This window comes from Zingiber officinale, chromosome 8A (genome assembly GCF_018446385.1).
Source record: "Zingiber officinale cultivar Zhangliang chromosome 8A, Zo_v1.1, whole genome shotgun sequence".
Taxonomy (NCBI): domain Eukaryota; kingdom Viridiplantae; phylum Streptophyta; class Magnoliopsida; order Zingiberales; family Zingiberaceae; genus Zingiber; species Zingiber officinale.
Genome location: NC_056000.1, coordinates 77,812,957 through 77,831,912, shown reverse-complemented (window position 1 = coordinate 77,831,912; position 18,956 = coordinate 77,812,957). Strand labels below are relative to the sequence as shown.

At 45.0% G+C, this 18,956-nt stretch overlaps 1 protein-coding gene across 2 annotated transcripts; it reads left to right on the top strand.

Annotated features, from left to right (window-relative positions):
* The first annotated feature begins 16,376 nt into the window (after window positions 1–16,376).
* On the top strand, window positions 16,377–18,733 carry LOC122009636. 2 transcript variants are annotated; one of them, XM_042565881.1, is made up of 4 exons: window positions 16,377–16,507; window positions 17,374–17,629; window positions 17,732–18,149; window positions 18,230–18,733. In XM_042565881.1, the coding sequence occupies exons 2-4, from the start codon at window positions 17,388–17,390 to the stop codon at window positions 18,401–18,403; spliced, it is 834 nt and encodes a 277-aa protein (XP_042421815.1). In that variant the 5' UTR covers window positions 16,377–16,507; window positions 17,374–17,387; the 3' UTR covers window positions 18,404–18,733. The 2 variants fall into 2 exon arrangements, with proteins under 2 accessions (XP_042421815.1, XP_042421814.1); XM_042565880.1 differs by having other exon boundaries at window positions 16,383–17,629.
* Window positions 18,734–18,956: the final 223 nt, after the last annotated feature.

Below are 18,956 nucleotides of genomic sequence, written 5' to 3'. Positions count from 1 at the left end.
TCATAGAGAATGTGGCACAGAATCACCATCAGTGGGCATCAGAAAAATCTGGCGGTTCTTTCTCAGGGAGCCCAATAAAAGCATCAGGAAAATTCGACATAGATGCAGTCACTCTCATGTCTGTAAAGTTGGGCACTCTGACCAAGAAGTTTGAGGCCATGGGAAACAACAACAACACGGCCAATGCGATAGTTTATGCTTGCGAAACTTGTGGAAGTACGGATCATGCTTAAGATACTTGCCCCGTAGGGCCAATACAAGCACAGATAAACCAACTTGAGCAGTGTGATGCAATAGTCAGCTATAACCAAAGGCAAAATAATCCGTACTCCAATACATACAATCCAGGTTGGAGGAATCATCCAAACTTCTCATACCATAATAATCAGGATCAAGGACCAGCAAAATAAAACTATCAACCTGGACAATAGAACTATCAACCTGGACAACAGAGCTACTCACCTGGGCAACAGAACTACTCAGCTAGACAACAAACTTTTCAACAGCAAGCTTCACAATTGTCCAGAATTAAAAAGATGCTTGAAGAAGCTCTCTCAGAGTAAAAGGAGATGAAAAATGAGATCAAGTTGTTAACTCAAAGAATGGAAAATTCTGAGAAGCATCAAAAGATGCAAGACAGACAGATAGCATAATCCATCTCAAGAGCACAAGGAACATTTCTAGGGAAGTCAGATATAAATCCGGTGGAACATTGTAACCACATTGAGCTGAGGAGCGGATGTATTATGGGAGACCCCCAAATCATTACTTAGAAGGAACTTGAATCAGAGAAGGAGCCCTCTCTCCTAATGTCCAATTAGACTCAAAACAGGGATGGAGAGGAGGCTACTAAAAAAGGTTGAAGAAACTCTTCAAGTTCTCCCACAGAATCAGACGATTCCTTTCCCTCAGAAACTGATAACCTACCAGAAGGATGAAGAGTTTAACCGATTCCTGAAGAAGATCAAGGAAATTTGCATAAAAGTACCACTGATAGATGCACTGCACCAAATGCCGAAGTTCGCAAAGTTCTTAAAGGGTATTTTATCTAATAGGAGGCAGAAGGGTGACTTCGAGACTGTAACATTAACAGAGAATTACAGCGCTCTCCTTATGGCAAATTCTCCACCAAAGCTTCAGGATCCAGGAAGTTTCTCTATACTGTGCAAAATTGATTCTAAACTCATATCGAGAGCTTTCTATGACTTTGGGGGCCAGCGTTAGCCTACTTCTGTACTCTTTATGTAAGAAGTTGGGCCTCCAGAACATTAAACTGACCACTATGGCACTGCAATTAGCTGACCATTCATGCAAATACCCAATGGAAATAGTGGAAGATGTGTTAGTAGAAGTGGGTGGATGTATAGTTCCCACAGATTTCATTATCTTGGATATGGAGGAAGATCCCAAGATACCGATCATCCTTGGAAGATCATTCCTTGCCACAGCTAGAGTCATCACCAATGTAAAAAGTCATAGGTTATCCTTGGAGATCGGCAAAGAAAAGATCAAGTTTGATTTATTTGATTCCTCCATCTGCAACCCCTCTTCTCAGGGCTATTCTAGCAAAATCAACATACACAAAGTCGAGGAGTGCAGTTTCCATGAGAGTTCCCCTCCAGTGAGCAACAAGAAATACATTTATCCTGCATGAACGAAATTGAAGGCGTAGACTAGAGCATTAACCCTAGGAGGAGAGCCGTGCTTCCACGGGTTTAGTCCTCATTAACTGAAATGAGGTCGAACTAAAGACCTAAATCAAGCGCTTCTTGGGAGGCAACCCAAGAGTTTTTTTCCTTTCATTATAGTTCGTTGTTCTAGTTTGGTGAGTTTAGTGGAGCATTTTTATTGTTCCTTTATTTTTTGGATATTCATTTTCAGGATGTGAAGAGCCTCCATGAGTTGGCCGTGAGCATTTCATGGCCGTGGAGGCATCAGAGGAACCGAAAGAGCGAAGGGCGAGTCACCGTGAGCCTAAAGGAGTCGGTCGTGTGATCCCACATAGCCGTGCGAAGCCAACAGAAGGATGAAGGCCACGGACCGTGCAACCTTGCACGACCGTGTGGCCTATGTAGAGGAAAGAAGGACACAGGCTGTGCCACAAGGCACGGCCGTGCGAGACTGCCAGAGAAGGAGATGACTCGGGTCGTGCCGATTGGCACGGCCGTGAGACTTGTCTAGAGAAGAGGAAGGACTGGGTCGTGCCAACTGGCACAGCCGTGCGGCCTTGGCCGAAGGGAGAACAGAGGAGGTCGTACCAATCGTCACGACCGTGCAGAGCCCTACCTAACCCGGCCGTGTCTATAAGACACGGCCGTGCTCCTGCCCGTGTGCGCCACCCACCCCTCCAAAAAACCTATTTCCATCTCCTTCTCCCCCAAAATCCTTCTCCTCTCTACTACACCTCATCAAACCTTGATTTCCCACCTCTAGAGCTCACTTTTGCTTAGATCCATATCTAGATCTAACACTTCTTCAAGCCACAAATCCGAAAAGAGAGAAGAAACTTTCCTATTTTTCCTTCTTTCTCCTCCTCTTCCATCCTCAAGACCCATCCATAAGAAATTCCTCAAAACCTTGCACCATGTTGCAAATCTTGAAGAGACTTTGTCGAGGAAGCGGTGGATCTGGCGAAGGAGATGCACCGGGAGGCGACAAAGGCAAAGGGAAGGCTTCTTCTTCAAAAGGCAAAGGAAAAAAGGGTGACACGCGACGAAGGTAACAAAAATGAGTTCAATAGTATTTTTAGAAATCATGAACAAAAAGCTAGATATGATATCTTTATCGCTAGAAAAATTACATGCACTAAATATATGGATACCATTACTATGGACATCTTAGGAATTAGGGATGATGTAGATTGGATGATAAGCTCTTTAGATTGGAATGATTTTATGCACGCTCATGCACCGACTTACCCCCGCCTAGTCCTTGAATTTCTGAGCTCGTTTGATGTTAACTTTTCTTATGAAGATGACTACGCAGGGGTCATAACTTTTAGGATGATGAATAAAGAAGTTCGGTGAACTTTTAGTGATTTCAATAATTATTTTGGTTTGCCCATTGGTGGTGCCCGAGGATTTAGTGATGAAATAAGATGGAATGAATTTTGGACATTAATAACCGGATCAAAAGACCCTTATAAACCCTCTAGAGCCAAGACATCCCGCATGCAAAACCTGACCTTTAGATACCTTCACCGAGTGATGAGCAAAACGATCTTTAGTTGATCGAGGAGAGAGTGATGGGGTAGTTAGAAAGATAGAACTCTATTCTCTTTGGGCGATGTTAAATAAAGTTGATTTTAATTCCGGATTTCATTTTCTGCAAACTTTGTTGAGGGCAGCTAAGGCATCTTCAGGGATGATAGTGTTTAGTCGATTGATCACCCAAGTAGCATTCAATCTGGGTTATGTACTTGATGGATTAGAGGTGATCCATGGTAATGACAAGATTGATATCGATTCTTGTCTTTATGAAGATGATTTGTCAGGATGAGAATGAGTTTGCTTTCCCTAGAACCAATGGTTTTCCACTACCCCTTCCTTGCCCTGAGCGCACTTCAGTTTGCGACCCCGCGAATTGGGTGATTACTGACTTAGACCCTGAAATTGTCCCCTCCATTTTAGAAGAAACCGAGTACCACCAAGAGCCCTCGTCATCAGGATTCTCGCAGCCTTCCAGACATTCGGACCCTCCTAGACACTCTTTTGCATATGGCACGGAATCCTCTAGATTTGATTTTTTTTAACTTCCATACCTCTTTAGACTCCCTTCATGAGAAGCAAAATACCCAACAACGATTGTTGGAGGGTCGCTTCAAGTTATCTGACGACCAATTTAGGGAGGTACAGGATCATTTTTATTTCACTAGGGACTTCTATAGTCAGGTGACAGGGTTTGTTCAAGACTACGACGTTGACCAGGAAAGAATGAGAAATTTTATGGATGATATGGATATCACTAGACAACAAGTGGATGCCCTATGTCAATATCATCAACACCTTGGGCATCTTCCTGGTATGTCTAGATTTCCCCCTGACACACATCGGGGACCCCCTTATCCCCCACCCCTGCCACCGTATTGATTTCATTGGGACGATGAAAAGTCTAAGTCTGGGAGGTGTTGTGTCTTTCTGCACAACCTGAGTTGAGTCGAGTTTTCAAGTTTTCTTTTTTTTTTTTTGCATTTTATTTTGCTTTACATATTTTATTTTATTAGTCTGTTTTGTTTATTTACATTTTTCTAGTCTCATGTTTTTATTTGCATCTCATTCGCACTTTGCTTTGTTTAGTTGAGAACATCAAACTTTCTACTTTTTCTGCTACTTGTCCGATAACAAAATGACTAGCATTTTCTTAGTTTATGAGTTGTCAAGATAGGGTTAGTATGTTTGGTGTATCTCCTTTCTCTATCTCTAGTAACATGAAATAAGCTAAGTATTGTACGGAGTTTGGTATAAGTTTTTTGCCTAACCTTAAGGATCTTATTTATACTACACTTAAGTACTTGAGCTTGAATAGTAGAAATACTTTTAGAATAGTTATGATTCATCCAAATTGTTTAGTACTGTTGTTCCCATGGGGATTTCTTATTTACATTTTGGTTACTGGATGACCTCGGATCATGGAAGCTCATTTGGAAAAATCTAAATCCCAACATATGCATCCCGCATGTGTGATTAGTGCTACACAGCACAAAATATATATATATAATAAATAATAATAAAAATAAGGGATAAAAAATAGTTGTCGTGAGTGGAAACTAATAATTCACCCCTTTGAGTCCAAGTTAGGTTACTGGGGAAATGAATATTATGTTTCTCTTGATTCCGAGTAGTATCCTTTGAGACCTTGTGTAACTTAAGAAAAACGAATCAAGTGTGTAGCAGGTAAGTGACTATCACCAGGAACATTAGGAACTCAATTATATGACGACTTAACTAGGACAAAGAATGGAAACTTGAAGAGTTTAAGTTACTTATTGCATTGAGCACAAAGGACTTATGCTTAGGCCATACTTAGGTAACTCCACAATCATGCTTATCAATGAAACTAGTTGATAGAGTTAGGCGAATGCACTAGGGATTATGAAACTCTGTCATGCGCTCATGAACATAGTTTGTAGCGTTTTGCTTGAGGACAAGCAAAGGTTCAAGTCTGGGGGTGTGATGTGCGTAAATGTTATGATGGTTTATACATGTTTTTATGCACATTCACTTGCTTTATACGTACATAATCTTTGTATGATCGCCTCTTTTATCATGTATTCATCATATATACTCTTTTGTACGGATATCTGCTCTTTGTTGGTTTTATGTTGACAGGGACAACTTTTGGAGCGAAAACAGCGTTTGTCGACGCACCAGAGCGAGCCAAAGAATATGGTCGTGCAAACCTTGCACGCCCGTGTGGCCAAATAGAAGAGAAGAAATGCACGGTCGTGCAACCCTTGCATGGTCGTGCGGCCAAACTAGAGGCGGATCAGAACACGGTCGTGCAACCCTGCACGGTTGTTCCCCCCATGACCGAGACCTAGCAGTACACGACCGTGCAACCCTACACAGCCGTGTCCCGAGAAGCTGACTCCCAACATCACACGGTCATGCCAATTGACACGGTCGTGCAGCGCATCAAGAGCCAAGAAAGGGCATGGCCGTGCCATCCTTGCATGGTCATGCCACCGCGCCGTGCCCTAGCCTATAAAAGGGGTTTTAACCCCTTTTCCGAGGGGGGAGAACCGGGAGGCGAGTCGTCAAGAGGAGAATCACTCTGGTGTCATTCCACGCCATCCAGAACATCGATCCAGTGACCTTTCATCACCACATCAACTCCAAAAGCAAAGGACTTGATCCGAAGATCACTCATCATCATTGGATAAGCATATTTCTTCTTTCTCTCTTTGTTTTTGAGGATTGTATGTTTAGATTTACTATATCTTCAGGTTTTTCTCCAGCGTCTATGGAGTAGAGTCCTTGTTCTAGGATGAGGGAGTAATTGTGGATTGGTTTTGATGTAAGACTCGTATTACGCTTATATTCATTGGATGATTTTACTTGCTTTGTTTCAACTACTCGATCTTTGTTGTGGTGATTGATTGTATAGGAATTGCCAACCTCATGAGGGAATACCTTAGATCGTACACCCGAGGGGCCTTAGTGACAGGGGTAACCCATTCACGGACATCTAGGGTACTTCCTTGAAAGGAGAGACGACACCTCCATAAGGAAGTAAGAGACCAAACTAAGCTTCTTAATTTTATTATTGATAACATCAATAAGAGTCGTGTCCTTGTGATCTACTGAGGCGCCCTAGTGACAGGAGTTAACTGTAATAGGATTTCATAGGGATCATCTTTGTTTGGTGCTCAAGGATAGTTGCTTTAACTTCCGGCAAATGCATGCCGATGGACAATGAGTATAAGATAGTATGAGACACATCAATACCACAACAATGAAACCGAACTCCTAGAACTCTGCATTAACCAAGTTGATTTCTTCTCGTTGCTAGTTCTCATTCCCCGCTATCTAATCTCTTTTCCTAGATTACGTATGATCCTGTCCGAACCAAGAGTCAACGGACACTGGGCACGTGGCGCTCCCTGCTGGATCCTTGAGTGCTCCGGCGAACTTGCAGCAAAACCGAGCCGGGAGGGGTGTCCCGGCGACGGCCCTCCGACGCTCAAGTCAGGCGAGGAATAACAAAAAGGTGGTCTTAGGATCAAGACTCGTGTACCTCCGGTTGAAGAAGTGGAGGCCTTATATAGACCTCTGAGGAGGCTGATGCACATATACCGAGGCACACATACGTGTCCTCAGCCCATACCCGGTATGGGCTTGTCAGAGAAACTTGTCTGACTCCTTACTGCTACAGTATGAGCACGTCTTTGATGGGACAGTGAGCTTACGTCCTAAGATTCTGCGTATCATCTGCTGTCAGAAGATGTTTCTATCCCTGCCTTTTCTTACTCCCCGTCGAGCGTCCGGCCGGTCGGCGGTTTCCTCGCGTCCGGCCGGTCGGATTTGATGATCCGCTCGGAAGGTTCTCGGTCATGTGCTCTAGACTTCGCAGTATTGATGTTTTATTCCTTCGGCCGAGCCGACCATCCGCTCGGTGCTACCTACTGTTCATCATGAGCGTCGGAACCCCGCCTCCGGCGGGGTGTATTGCTTCCGCTCGGAAGCCTCAGCCAGTCATCGCCCTCATTATCCGCTCGGCCAAGCTTATGGTTGGCCTATTTCCTTTGGACCTCCTCGCGGCGTTGACTCTGCCGAATGGGGTCCCCCCTTCTTACTCCCGGATCACTTGCCTCCCCTTCAAGTCTAGTCGAAGGAGGCAGTGAGTCCGACTGACTGGACTATGTGTCCGAGCGGGCGGTCGTCGCCTTACCGTCGCCTATAATATTCCTTGAGCCGTTCGGCCCTTATGCCGGATTCATCCGCTCGACTCTTCGTTTTGGATGCCTTGTCGTTCAACGTGGATGTTTGCTTGTCTAAATCTTCTCGAAAATCGCGCAAATCCTTTCCATTAAGTCGCAGCATGCGCGGTATGGGAGCATTAATTGCGCCTAGTGGCAAGGCGCCACGTGGCTCTTCTCGCGTGGCGGCGATGATCCGTACGATGGGACGCGATTGCTTTGAAATGGGCGGTTAGATGATGACCTCGTCTCTCGTGACCTGCATCCGACGGCGGAGGCCGACCAGCCTCGGCTGTATAAAGCCTTCGTTTCCTTCCTTCGTCGCACGCTTGCTTGTGCGTTGTCCTTCCGCCTCTTCTTCTGCTGCGACCTCCGCGATCCAGTTCCTGTTTTTCGGCGGCTACCATCCCACCGGTGATCCTTTCCGCCCATTTCCTTCTCAGTGAGTCTTTTCCCTTCGTTTACAAGGTCTTCTCAACTCGTTTTGCCTCTTTCGTTCCCGTTCCTCTGGTTTCTTGCTATCTTATTGCTTCTCCGAGATGGCAAGCTCCTCTGAACCCGCTGTTGATGTTCATGGCCCTTGGTATATGACCATGGAGAGTCGGTTTGATGAAGAGGGCGCTCGGCGTCTTGTTCGGACGTATGGGATCCCTGATGACCATGAAATAATTATAGCCGACCCGTCCGACCGGCCCCATGACCCGCCGATCGGCACCGTTTGTTTCTTTTTAGACCAATTCCAGGGCGGCCTTAGATTTCCTACCCATCCATTTATTTTGGAGGTTTGTAATTATTTCCGCATCCCGCTCGGCCAACTTGTGCCAAATTCCTTTAGGCTGCTGAGCGGGGTGGTCGTCCTCTTTAAGCTGCACAGTATCCTTCTTGACCCCAAAATATTCCACTTCTTCTTCTACCCCAAACAATCCGAGTTAGGCACCTTTATTTTTCAAAGTAGAATAGGCTTTAAATTTTTCGACAATATGCCGACCTCCAACAAGCACTGGAAGGAATTCTTCTTCTATATCCGACTTCCCGAGCGGCCAACATTCCGAACCAAATGGCAGACCGCCGTGCCGACCCAGCCGGAGCTCGGTAAATTCAGAAGTAATCCGGCCTACCTTCATGCGGCAAACTGGTTGTCCGGTCAGCGGTACAAGATCGACCAGTTGCTTCTCAAGGGGGTGTTGTATATTTTTGGGTTATCTCCCGTTCGGGCCAATCTCCCCTACCGCATGGGTAAGGACTCTTTACTCCCTTAGCCTTTTTTTATCTAACTGATTTTAATTTCTTCTACTGCAGCTGAAGTCATGTGGCGATCCAAAGCTACCGCTCATATGAAGTTGAAGGCCGTGGAAATTGAAGCGGCTACCAAAAAAGAGCTCGCCGAGCGGGGTCTCATCCCCAGCCGCCCGGCAGACGCAGGAGAGGGGGGGGGCGCAATCCGCCCCTGAAACAGAAGTTGCCCCATCCGCTTCAACAGAGGTTGAGGCGGATCCTGTTTCCTCGGCCCCCGCCGAGCTGGGAGTCCCCCAGGTCGGGGATCCACCGTTGGAAGTTCGGCGAAAACGTCGAAGAGACTCCGGCCTTCCGCCGCCCCAAGAGGGGGAACCACAGGCGCCGATCGGCGTAGCTTCGCCAGATCGCACGCCGTCGCAGATCGGGACCCCTGTGGCATCGCCCACCGCACAGCCCTCTGGCTCTCCTCCACGGACTCGTCGTCGCCTGCGACGGTTGGGAGAAACTTCCACCATAGGGGAGTCCTCGGGCCAGGCGACTGCAGCTGAAGAAGTGCCGGCCGGCCACCCGATTATCAAGACTACCCTCCGATTCCCATCGGAGGAATATTTACTGTCCGCCAATCGGCCATCGAGCCCCGTTCACGAAATAACCCTGACGGGTCCGCTCGCCAAGCTTTTTGAGGACGCGCAGATTGAAGTGGCCCTCATGACGCCCAAGCAGCTCGGCGATAACAACATGCAGCAAGCCACTCAGGTAAATTCATTTCTCTTTCTGTGACATGCTACTGTTTGATTCCTGATTTTATTATTTCCCTTACAGCGTTGGGCCGAGCAAATCGCCACTAGCCATCGGCTAGCCGAGCTGGAGAATCTCCTGGAAAAACTCCAAGTGTCGGGGGGTCCGTCGGCCGAGTCGGAGAAACAAGCCCTCGAGGCCGAACAGGAGAAGTCCGCCGACCTGTTTACAGAGGTGGCTCGGTTAGAGGGCCAAGTCAAGAAGCGCGAGGCAGATGCCAAACGCGCTACTGCCCGGAAGAAGCGAGCGATAGCTGATCTGGACAAGATGAAAGTAGATGTTCGTGCGCTAGATCAGCGATCCAAGGATCTGGAGGCCCAGCTGAACGCCGAGCGGGAGGTCCGTTCGGCTGAACGTACAAAGGCTGAGATGGACTTGAAGGCAGTCCAAGATTCCTTAACCGCCTCCCGGGCGGTGCTCAAAAAATATAAGGAGGGAGAGCCGAGTCGCTTAGCAGCAGCGCGCCAAGAATACCTCCGCTCGGAACGGTTCGGCGCAAAATTCGGCGACAACGTCTCCTCAACTTTCGCCGAGGCGGTCAAGGTCACCATGGCGTACTTGAAGAAGGGTGGCCACCTTCCTACGGGAATGCATATTCCCGCCTCCGACCTGGCGGCCATGATTGATGATATCCCGGACGCCTTTTTTAATTTTGAGGACCCGGAGTGAGGCGAGTTCTTTCAAGTGCTTTCTGTATTTCATCCGCTCGGCGGATGCAAAATTTTTTGTACGTGCCATTCGGCCTCCTTATGTTCCTTGTATTTTCTTGTTTGTCCTTCATTGTCCCTTTTTAGTGTGTTCCTGCTTATTCGTAGAATCAGTTGGACTCCCCGTGTTTCCTACTAAACGACCGATCGGGTTAATCAATTGACTCGTTTCCTCAAAATCGTTTAGCGCTTGGCTATACTGTTTGCATTCAGCGAAGGCGAAATATTGACAAACTGACGGCTGATCGGCTTTAATCAATTTAGTACTTGCTAACACTTGTTATTTGGCGTCCTTAGTTCCGTCCAAGAAGTTCACAGTCGCGGGTTCGACACTCGATCTTTAACGACGGAGCTCGTCGGCGCGAGTATTTAATAGCCGGTCGGTGCGGCTCTCGATCTTTAACGACGGGGCTCGTCGACCTTCCGCTCGGACATTTATAGACGCCGGCTCGTCTCTCGATCTTTAACGACGGTGCTCGTCGGCGCGGATGTTTATAGCCGATCGGCGCGGCTCTCGATCTTTAACGACGGTGCTCGTCGGCGCGGATGTTTATAGCCGATCGGCGCGGCTCTCGATCTTTAACGACGGTGCTCGTCGGCGCGGATGTTTATAGCCGATCGGCGCGGCTCTCGATCTTTAACGGCGGTGCTCGTCGGCGCGGATGTTTATAGCCGGTCGGCGCGGCTCTCGATCTTTAACGACGGTGCTCGTCGGCGCGGATGTTTATAGCCGATCGGCGCGGCTCTCGATCTTTAACGACGGTGCTCGTCGGCGCGGATATTTATAGCCGATCGGCGCGGCTCTACGGTTTAACGTCTGGGCTAGACGGCCGTTAAGGCTAATTTTGACGCTTCCGTTCGGCGTAGCTCTTTGCCTTCCTTTCACCCAGCTTGGATAATGCCCTCCTGGCCGAACGGCTCAGGGTCTACTTCGTCGAGCACTTTGGCTCGGATAATATACCTCCGTCCGAATGGTACGGGGCCTTCGATCTTCGAGCGCTTGGCTCGACCAATTTACCTCCGGCCGAACGGCGCGGGGCCTTCGTTATTCGAGCGCTTGGCTCGACCAATTTACCTCCGGCCGAACGGCGCGGGGCCTTCGTTCCTCGAGCACTTGGCTCGACCAATTTACCTCCAGCCGAACAGCGCGGGGCCTTCGTTCCTCGAGCGCTTGGCTCGACCAATTTACCTCCGGCCGAACGGCGCGGGGCCTTCGTTCCTCGAGCGCTTAGCTTGACCAATTTACCTCCGGCCGAACGGCGCGGGGCCTTCATTCCTCGAGCACTTGGCTCGACCAATTTACCTCCGGTCGAACGGCGCGGGGCCTTCGTTATTGAGTCGGTGGCTCGGCTCTTATACACCATGAAGATAGGTCGCTCGGCCGATAATGCCAATAGCGTTTTTTTAACATTTTGCTTCCTACATTTCGAATATACAGCCAAACAGAAAATATACAGCATACATTATGTTGGCGCACCTTTCACCCTGCCCTGGGAGATAATGTGCGCTTCATGGTTGATCCAAGTCCCAGTCCATCTTCATCCGCTCGACGGCCCGTCTACCCATCTTCCTCCTATGTGGTCAATTCATCGCTTGACATCAAACTCCCGCTCTTGAGGTTCCAGAAGAGGGGTTTGCTATAAGTTGAATTCGGGAGACGAAGTATCTGCTTTTGAGGGAAATGGGACTGTGGCAGTCGATGCTTCCGCTCAGCCCTTGGAGGCTGATGCCGCTTGCTGCTCAGCCGCTCGGCTTGCGCTTTCTCTTTCTGTTGTTTCATGAGCTTAGCTGCTCTTGCCTTGATTAGAGGGTCGGGCTTCTTCATGGAGAGCGTTCTTGTGTGTTGTCGTCCAGCCTCGTCCATTGTTCCCGTTCGGATGCAGGTGCGTTCCCACAGACGGCGCCAATTTGATCCTGTCTGAACCAAGAGTCAACGGACACTGGGCACGTGGCGCTCCCTGCTGGATCCTTGAGTGCTCCGGCGAACCTGCAGCAAAACCGAGCCGGGAGGGGTGTCCCGGCGACGGCCCTCCGACGCTCAAGTCAGGCAAGGAATAACAAAAAGGTGGCCTTAGGATCAAGACTCGTGTACCTCCGGTTAAAGAAGTGGAGGCCTTATATAGACCTCTGAGGAGGCTGATGCACATATACCGAGGCACACATACGTGTCCTCAGCCCATACCCGGTATGGGCTTGTCAGAGAAACTTGCCTGACTCCTTACTGCTACAGTATGAGCACGTCTTTGATGGGACAGTGAGCTTACGTCCTAAGATTCTGCGTATCATCTGCTGTCAGAAGATGTTTCTATCCCTGCCTTTTCTTACTCCCCGTCGAGCGTCCGGCCGGTCGGCGGTTTCCTCGCGTCCGGCCGGTCGGATGTGATGATCCGCTCGGAAGGTTCTCGGTCATGTGCTCTAGACTTCGCAGTATTGATGTTTTATTCCTTCGGCCGAGCCGACCATCCGCTCGGCGCTACCTACTGTTCATCATGAGCGTCGGAACCCCGCCTCCGGCGGGGTGTATTGCTTCCGCTCGGAAGCCTCAGCCAGTCATCGCCCTCATTATCCGCTCGGCCAAGCTTATGGTTGGCCTATTTCCTTTGGACCTCCTCGCGGCGTTGACTCTGCCGAATGGGGTCCCCCCTTCTTACTTCCGGATCAACGTACAACCATCGATAGTGTAGCTAATCCTAAGTGTGTCATTGCTAGTGCTTATAAACAGTCCTTGTGGGTTCGACAATCTTTTATATTACTGACGATGAATCCGTGCACTTGCGGAATCGTAACACCCCTCCAGCAGAAGCTTGTGTATATGATACTTTAGACCGGCCAGCTGCGCGGTGGCTTAGAGGTAGGTCGGCTCCCATTGATATTTTCCTAGAATTGGGGCACTCGGTAGATCCATCTACCAGCGATTGGGAAAGAGGGTCAATCAGGAAGGCGGACATAGAAGTAGTGAGACTTCCAACCCTTATTGGAAGTGGGCATCTTCTCAAAAAAATGGCACCCACTTGGTCTTGAAAGAGGAAGGTGCATAGCTTAGACAATATGGGGTAATAAAAATAATGAAAGATACGAGGCAGGAGAGGAATCCCTTATAAGCATAACAGTACCATAACTCCGCATAGTTATCTGAAGGAATTGGGTACCAACTATGATAGCGGAATATGAAAATACCTACACACTTCAGAAAAAAGGCGGGATAGGAAAATGCAGACCGACATATAACTGGTCCTTAAAGAAAGAAAGGAAGCCATCGAGAGGTGTATGACGGGATGACGATTTGCTAATCATCAAAAATTTGATAAGTCATCTTCATTTGATCTACCCTGTCACCATTGAAGTTGAACTCGGTGGAGGTATACCACAAATTTGGGACAACCGGGGGAGGAGAAGGAGAGCACGCCATATGAAGAAGATGAAAACCGAAGATCGGAAGGAAGAAAAGGGAAAGAACTTACTGGAGAAGGATCGTCGGCGATGAGAAGAGAGTAAAAAGCAAAGGAGACGAAGATGAGGACGAATGTGATACGAGACGAAGACAAAGACGAATATGATGAAGGAATAAATCAAGGGTTTAAAACCCTATGGACGGTTGCCCCGAACTATCAGATCAAGGGCTTAAGAAAAGCGAAGCTTAATCTGGGCTGTCGAATTCGAAAAGGTAGTCGTCACATCAAATCCCAATAGTCGCTTGTCACAGCACACATTCGGCGGTAGAAGATCACGACACGTGACATCCAATCACAGGTGACATTAATGAGGAATGGAAATGATCAGCAAGTGTATGATTAAAAAGTATACTCGGCATGCTTTGCATTAATGGCAAAGGATTTGAGTGATTTTCAAGAAATCATGATGATTCTGTAACAATTAAAAGACACTGAGTGTGGGTGGCCATTCGAGGAAGAGACTAAAAAGGGCTAATAAATGGCTAAGTGTCTTTCGTGGTGAATCCGAGCGGCATTAACACCGGAGTCTCCCGATCGGGAAAAAAAATAAGTTTCTTGAAGAGTCGTACGAGCAGTGATTATACTAGCCAAGCGACAGGCAGGATAAAAAATGTCCGATCGGGAAGAAAAGTTACAAAAAATACTACTCATCCAGTTAGTCAGACTTGCAGCCTTCTTCGACTAGATTTGAGGGGAAGACTTGTGATACGGTGGTAAAGATGAACCCCAAAAAAAAAAAAAAAAAAAAGCGGGTCAAAGCGGTGAAGACCAGCGGACGTGGATGTCAAAGTCAAACGGTCAAGGTAGCAAGGTCAGATGGACTATGAAACCGCGAGCCATGGAGGGTCGAGCGTGCTTCTAGATCCGGTCGAACGTGAAAGGATGACCAAACTAGCTGAGAGGTCACCCTTTGTAACTTACAACCGATGTCAAGAGTCGAATACTAAGTTGCTTGACCCATCGCCCTGGCCGATCAGACCTTAGGTTTGATCGGGCGTAATGCCCCTCTCCGATGACAGTAAGGCCAAGTGAAGGCCGAGTGGAAAACAGACCAATGACACTGCTCAGTTCAACCGAGTTGGCAGCAACCCCGACTTAGTGACTCCCGATCGGCATATAGTGGGACCCATATACATGTCTTATTGTACTCTTTTGGAAGTTTATGCTATAAAGGACAGAGGACATTCTGCGGGCAAAACGTGAGTTCGAAACTTCCAGCTGTCAAATCATAGAAATGTGCATGCCTGCTTAGGAAAATATATCAAAGATACATTATGGCTTGTCTTTTCCAAGTAATGCCTTGAGACAACATGTCATTACTTTGAGAAGTGTGCATAAAGCAACAGTAACATTATAAAAAGGGGTCTTCATTTGCAGATGGAGGTATGTGATGCTTTATTTGTGAACACATTCACTGTTACAGTCTTTTTACTGTTCTTTTTCTCCACATACACATATCACTGACTTGAGTGTCAGAAGGTTAATACCGAAGAACCTTTCCATAACCCGACACTAACACTCTAGACCGAGCGAAATCTTCTTCAGTCAACGACATGATCACATTCTTAGCTAGCTAGCCGTCTTACCAACAATTGGATAGGATCAATTTTTCATAAATCTCTAAGGTACTTGGTTTTGAGATTAACATTAACTCCTATAACTTTCTTTTTTTAAAAAAAAAAATCTACAACTAACAACTATGTGGTCATGTGAAACTTGTTCTTTATAATTACACTGTCATCCTCATTCACATAATTCTGTTAGTCTTTAGCATAACAATAGCTAACCACTATTGCTAACTTGTGATCATGGTGTTTCTATCGGTCATGTTTTTATTTTATTTTACTTTTTTATAAAATCAGAACGACGTAGCAGAAGCCTCATTCCATTCCTATCCTGGTCGATGGGATCTGGCTCAGCGCCCGGGCCAACAACACTGACTACCTCTACTTTCTCATGATAGTTATAATAATCTTTAATTTAAATGAATAAACATAATCAAAATTTTAAAAATTATTTTTAAAAATATGTTAGGCCTTTTATTTATAGGTAAAAAATATGCAATTGTACATTATTTATTATGGAATTGGATTTTTACCGATTTTTAAAATAATATCGATTTTTCTACAAATATTCTTATAAAAAAAATAAAACATATATAAAGAATCCAAATATGGATTTAAATAGGTCATTCTATCTTCTCCTCAATTGTAGGTAAATACTAAACAAAACCTAAAAATTTCAACGTTTAAGTAGTGGGGTCAAATAGGTCAACCTATGAGTGACTTAATCTATCAAAAATTCATCGTATGATAAAATGAAGTGGTCAGTCCATCATCTAAATGGATTAGAAAATTTTCAATCGAATCTTATAGATGATTTAGATGGATCAACGTATGAGCCTGTTAAATAAAAAAATATATAGAAAAATTGAAAATTTTAAGTTTGCGGACGGTAGATTAGGTGTGAGTAAGTCCACAAATTCATTAAGTTTTCAGTTTAATTATAAAGTTTAGGAAAAAAATTTCTTAATCCGTGAACCGCCCATTCAAACCCAATACGGGTCTACCCGTGCACGTCACAGGGTCATACGGAAAGGTCCGACTGAATCCGTCTTAACGGTGGATCAATCTAATAGCTAAATTGACGGCTCTCGTGTTTGAGGGACTTCGGAGTAATATTTTGGAAAAGAGGATCCGAATTTAGAAATTATCATAGTCTGGGGTTTGATTTGGATATTCACCCTCTACAAGTAGTTGAATCGTTGTGTTCGGGAGGCGCGAAGCTTTTAGGTCTGCCCTAATCTGAGTTCCTTCTCCCGGCGCCGACGTAGCTTCGCTCTGTTCTTCGCTGCGCAAACTGCGGCTCATCGGTGCCCATTCGTACTCTTATAGAAGGTCAGCCTTCCCTTCTCTAAAACCCTTGTAAAAAATTTCGAATTCGAAAATGATGAATGATGAAGAGGAGAGAATGGGAGAAATGATGAATGATGAAGAAGAGGGAATGGGAGAAAATGATCCACATAACAATGAAAAGAAATTGATGGACGAAGCTTGTCAACAGATTCTTAGATTTTATCGCACAAGTGGTATTCCCTTTTATTGTGCAAAAAATCCAGAATTTGTAAAAATATTTGAATTGGTTGAAAAATGTGGTTCGAAATTTGTACCTCCTTCCTACCATGAGCTTAAAAAGTTTTCTCTAAAAAAGGAAATGAAGAATACAATTGATAGGCTTGAGTACAAATATAATTGGAAGAAGACAGGTTGCTCAATAATATGTGATGAATGGACAGACACAAAGGGAAGATTTTATTGTGATTTTTTGCTGAATAATCCAGAAGGAACTATTTTTTTGAAATCTATCAATACATCTGAATTTTCTGAAACAAATGAAAAAGTTTTTAATGCACTGAATGAAATAGTTGAAGTGGTTGGAGAGGAGTATGTTATTCAAGTGATAACTAGGAATACTACAAATTATAAGGATGCCGTGGAGATGTTGATAGAAAAAAGAAAAAAGATTTTTTGGAGTCCTTGTGTCGTCCAATTGTTAGATGGAATTCTAGAAGACTTTGAAAATAACTTGTCATATCATTGGATAACTATTGGTAAAGGTAAAAAGATTAGTACATTTATTTGTTCAAGAACCAGAGTAATTTTGATGTTAAGAGATTTCACTAAAGGCAAGCATTGGAGCATACCAACTATTACTCCATTGGCTACTGCATATTTGACTTTGTTATATCTTATTGATATGAAAGACGCACTTATTGCAATGTTTTCATCGGAGCAATGGAAGTCAAATGAATTGGCAAAGACAAGAGAGGGAGAAGAAATACAACAAATAGTTCAGGATTATGGATTTTGGCATGAAATAGTCTATTGTATGATCTTTGCTCTTCCTATCATTGAACTACTTCTGAAGATATATTCCGATGAGCAACCAACCATGGGATTCATTTATAAAGAGATGAATAGTGCAAAAGAGAGTCTTCAATCATGGAATAATATAAAAGGGTACACTCTCTTGTTTTAAATCTATAGCTACATTTTCATTTCTTCCATTTTAATTGTTTTTGACGGCTTATATTTTGTGCTATTGCCTTTTATTTTATGCAGGTATGAGGTTATTTGGAAAATAATTAAACAAAGATGGAATCCACTACTTCACCCACAGTATATAGCAAGTCATTTTTTGAACCCTCAATTGATCTACGATTCCACTTACCAGTTTCATTCTAAATCTAATGAGGGATCTTTTGCTTGGTTAGCAAAATTAATAATTGATTACGATGATGATCTAAGCATGACCGCAGAAAATCTGAAAAAGATAGAGCATCAAATCGTTGATTTTTCAATCTCTAAGGGATTATTTGGAAGTAAGGCTGCAATTCTGATGAGAAATACAAAAGATCCAGCTAAGTGGTGGGATTCATATGGAAAGCATTGTCCTGAGCTGCAAAGGATGGCGATTCACCTATTAAGTTTGACTTGTAGTTCTTGTGGAAGTGGACAAACTTGGAGCGCATATGAGCAGGTGATCATTTATTTTGTCATTTAATTTTGATAGCTCAGGAAATGAATATGTTTAATGTCACTTGTCTATTTTTTTTTTAGGTCCACCCAAAGAAAAGTAGGCTCTTGTGTCGAGAGAAGCTGAGTGATTTGTTCTGTGTCATTCAGAATTTTAAATCAAGCATTCAACGATTTAGAACAAAAAAAGTTGAGAGCATTAATCCTGAAGTGTTGTCCTCAGATAAGGAATCGATAACAAGTAAGTTTGCGAAGTAAGTGGAGCAAAGAAGGATATGCAAGTGATTCATGCACAGGGTGGAGGGAGGATTGAGATGGTGCCGCAAGCGAGCAAGAAACCCCAATGTGCGGCGCTGACCGACAATGCATCAGCAGGAGAGCATCTTTTGTGGAGACGGAGGTAACAGCGTGGCTGCGTCCGCCATGAATACGGATGGGTCGTACTCGATGTGTTAAAAGTTAATTTTGAGAAGTAATGCATATGCATGCTGAGAATTAAAGCATATGAATGTATTATGAGATTTCCAGAACTATCTATTATGCTGAATTTATAAGATTATAGAGGCTACAAATATGCTCAAGAGATAATCCATCTGATTTTATTTTTCTATTTTTTTATTATTAAGTTTTTTTTTAAATATTTATGGATGTATTGGAGTCTATATATACTCTCTTCCTTTTCCTCTTTCGATGCTCTTTAAATCAAGTTCTATTGTTTGACGAAGAGCATTATGATTATTTGAGTAGTGGGAATATTTTTATTCCAATGAAAACATTGTAATAAATTTAACTAAAGATTGAACAATAAATT

Bases quoted from the DNA above. Each gene is read 5' to 3' on its own strand.
- LOC122009636 (XM_042565880.1), top strand. From the start codon at position 16,557: ATGATGAATGATGAAGAGGAGAGAATGGGAGAAATGATGAATGATGAA. The intron at 17,630-17,731 runs GTACACTCTCTT...TATTTTATGCAG, and splicing joins TCATGGAATAATATAAAAGG to GTATGAGGTTATTTGGAAAA. The intron at 18,150-18,229 runs GTGATCATTTAT...TTTTTTTTTTAG, and splicing joins CTTGGAGCGCATATGAGCAG to GTCCACCCAAAGAAAAGTAG.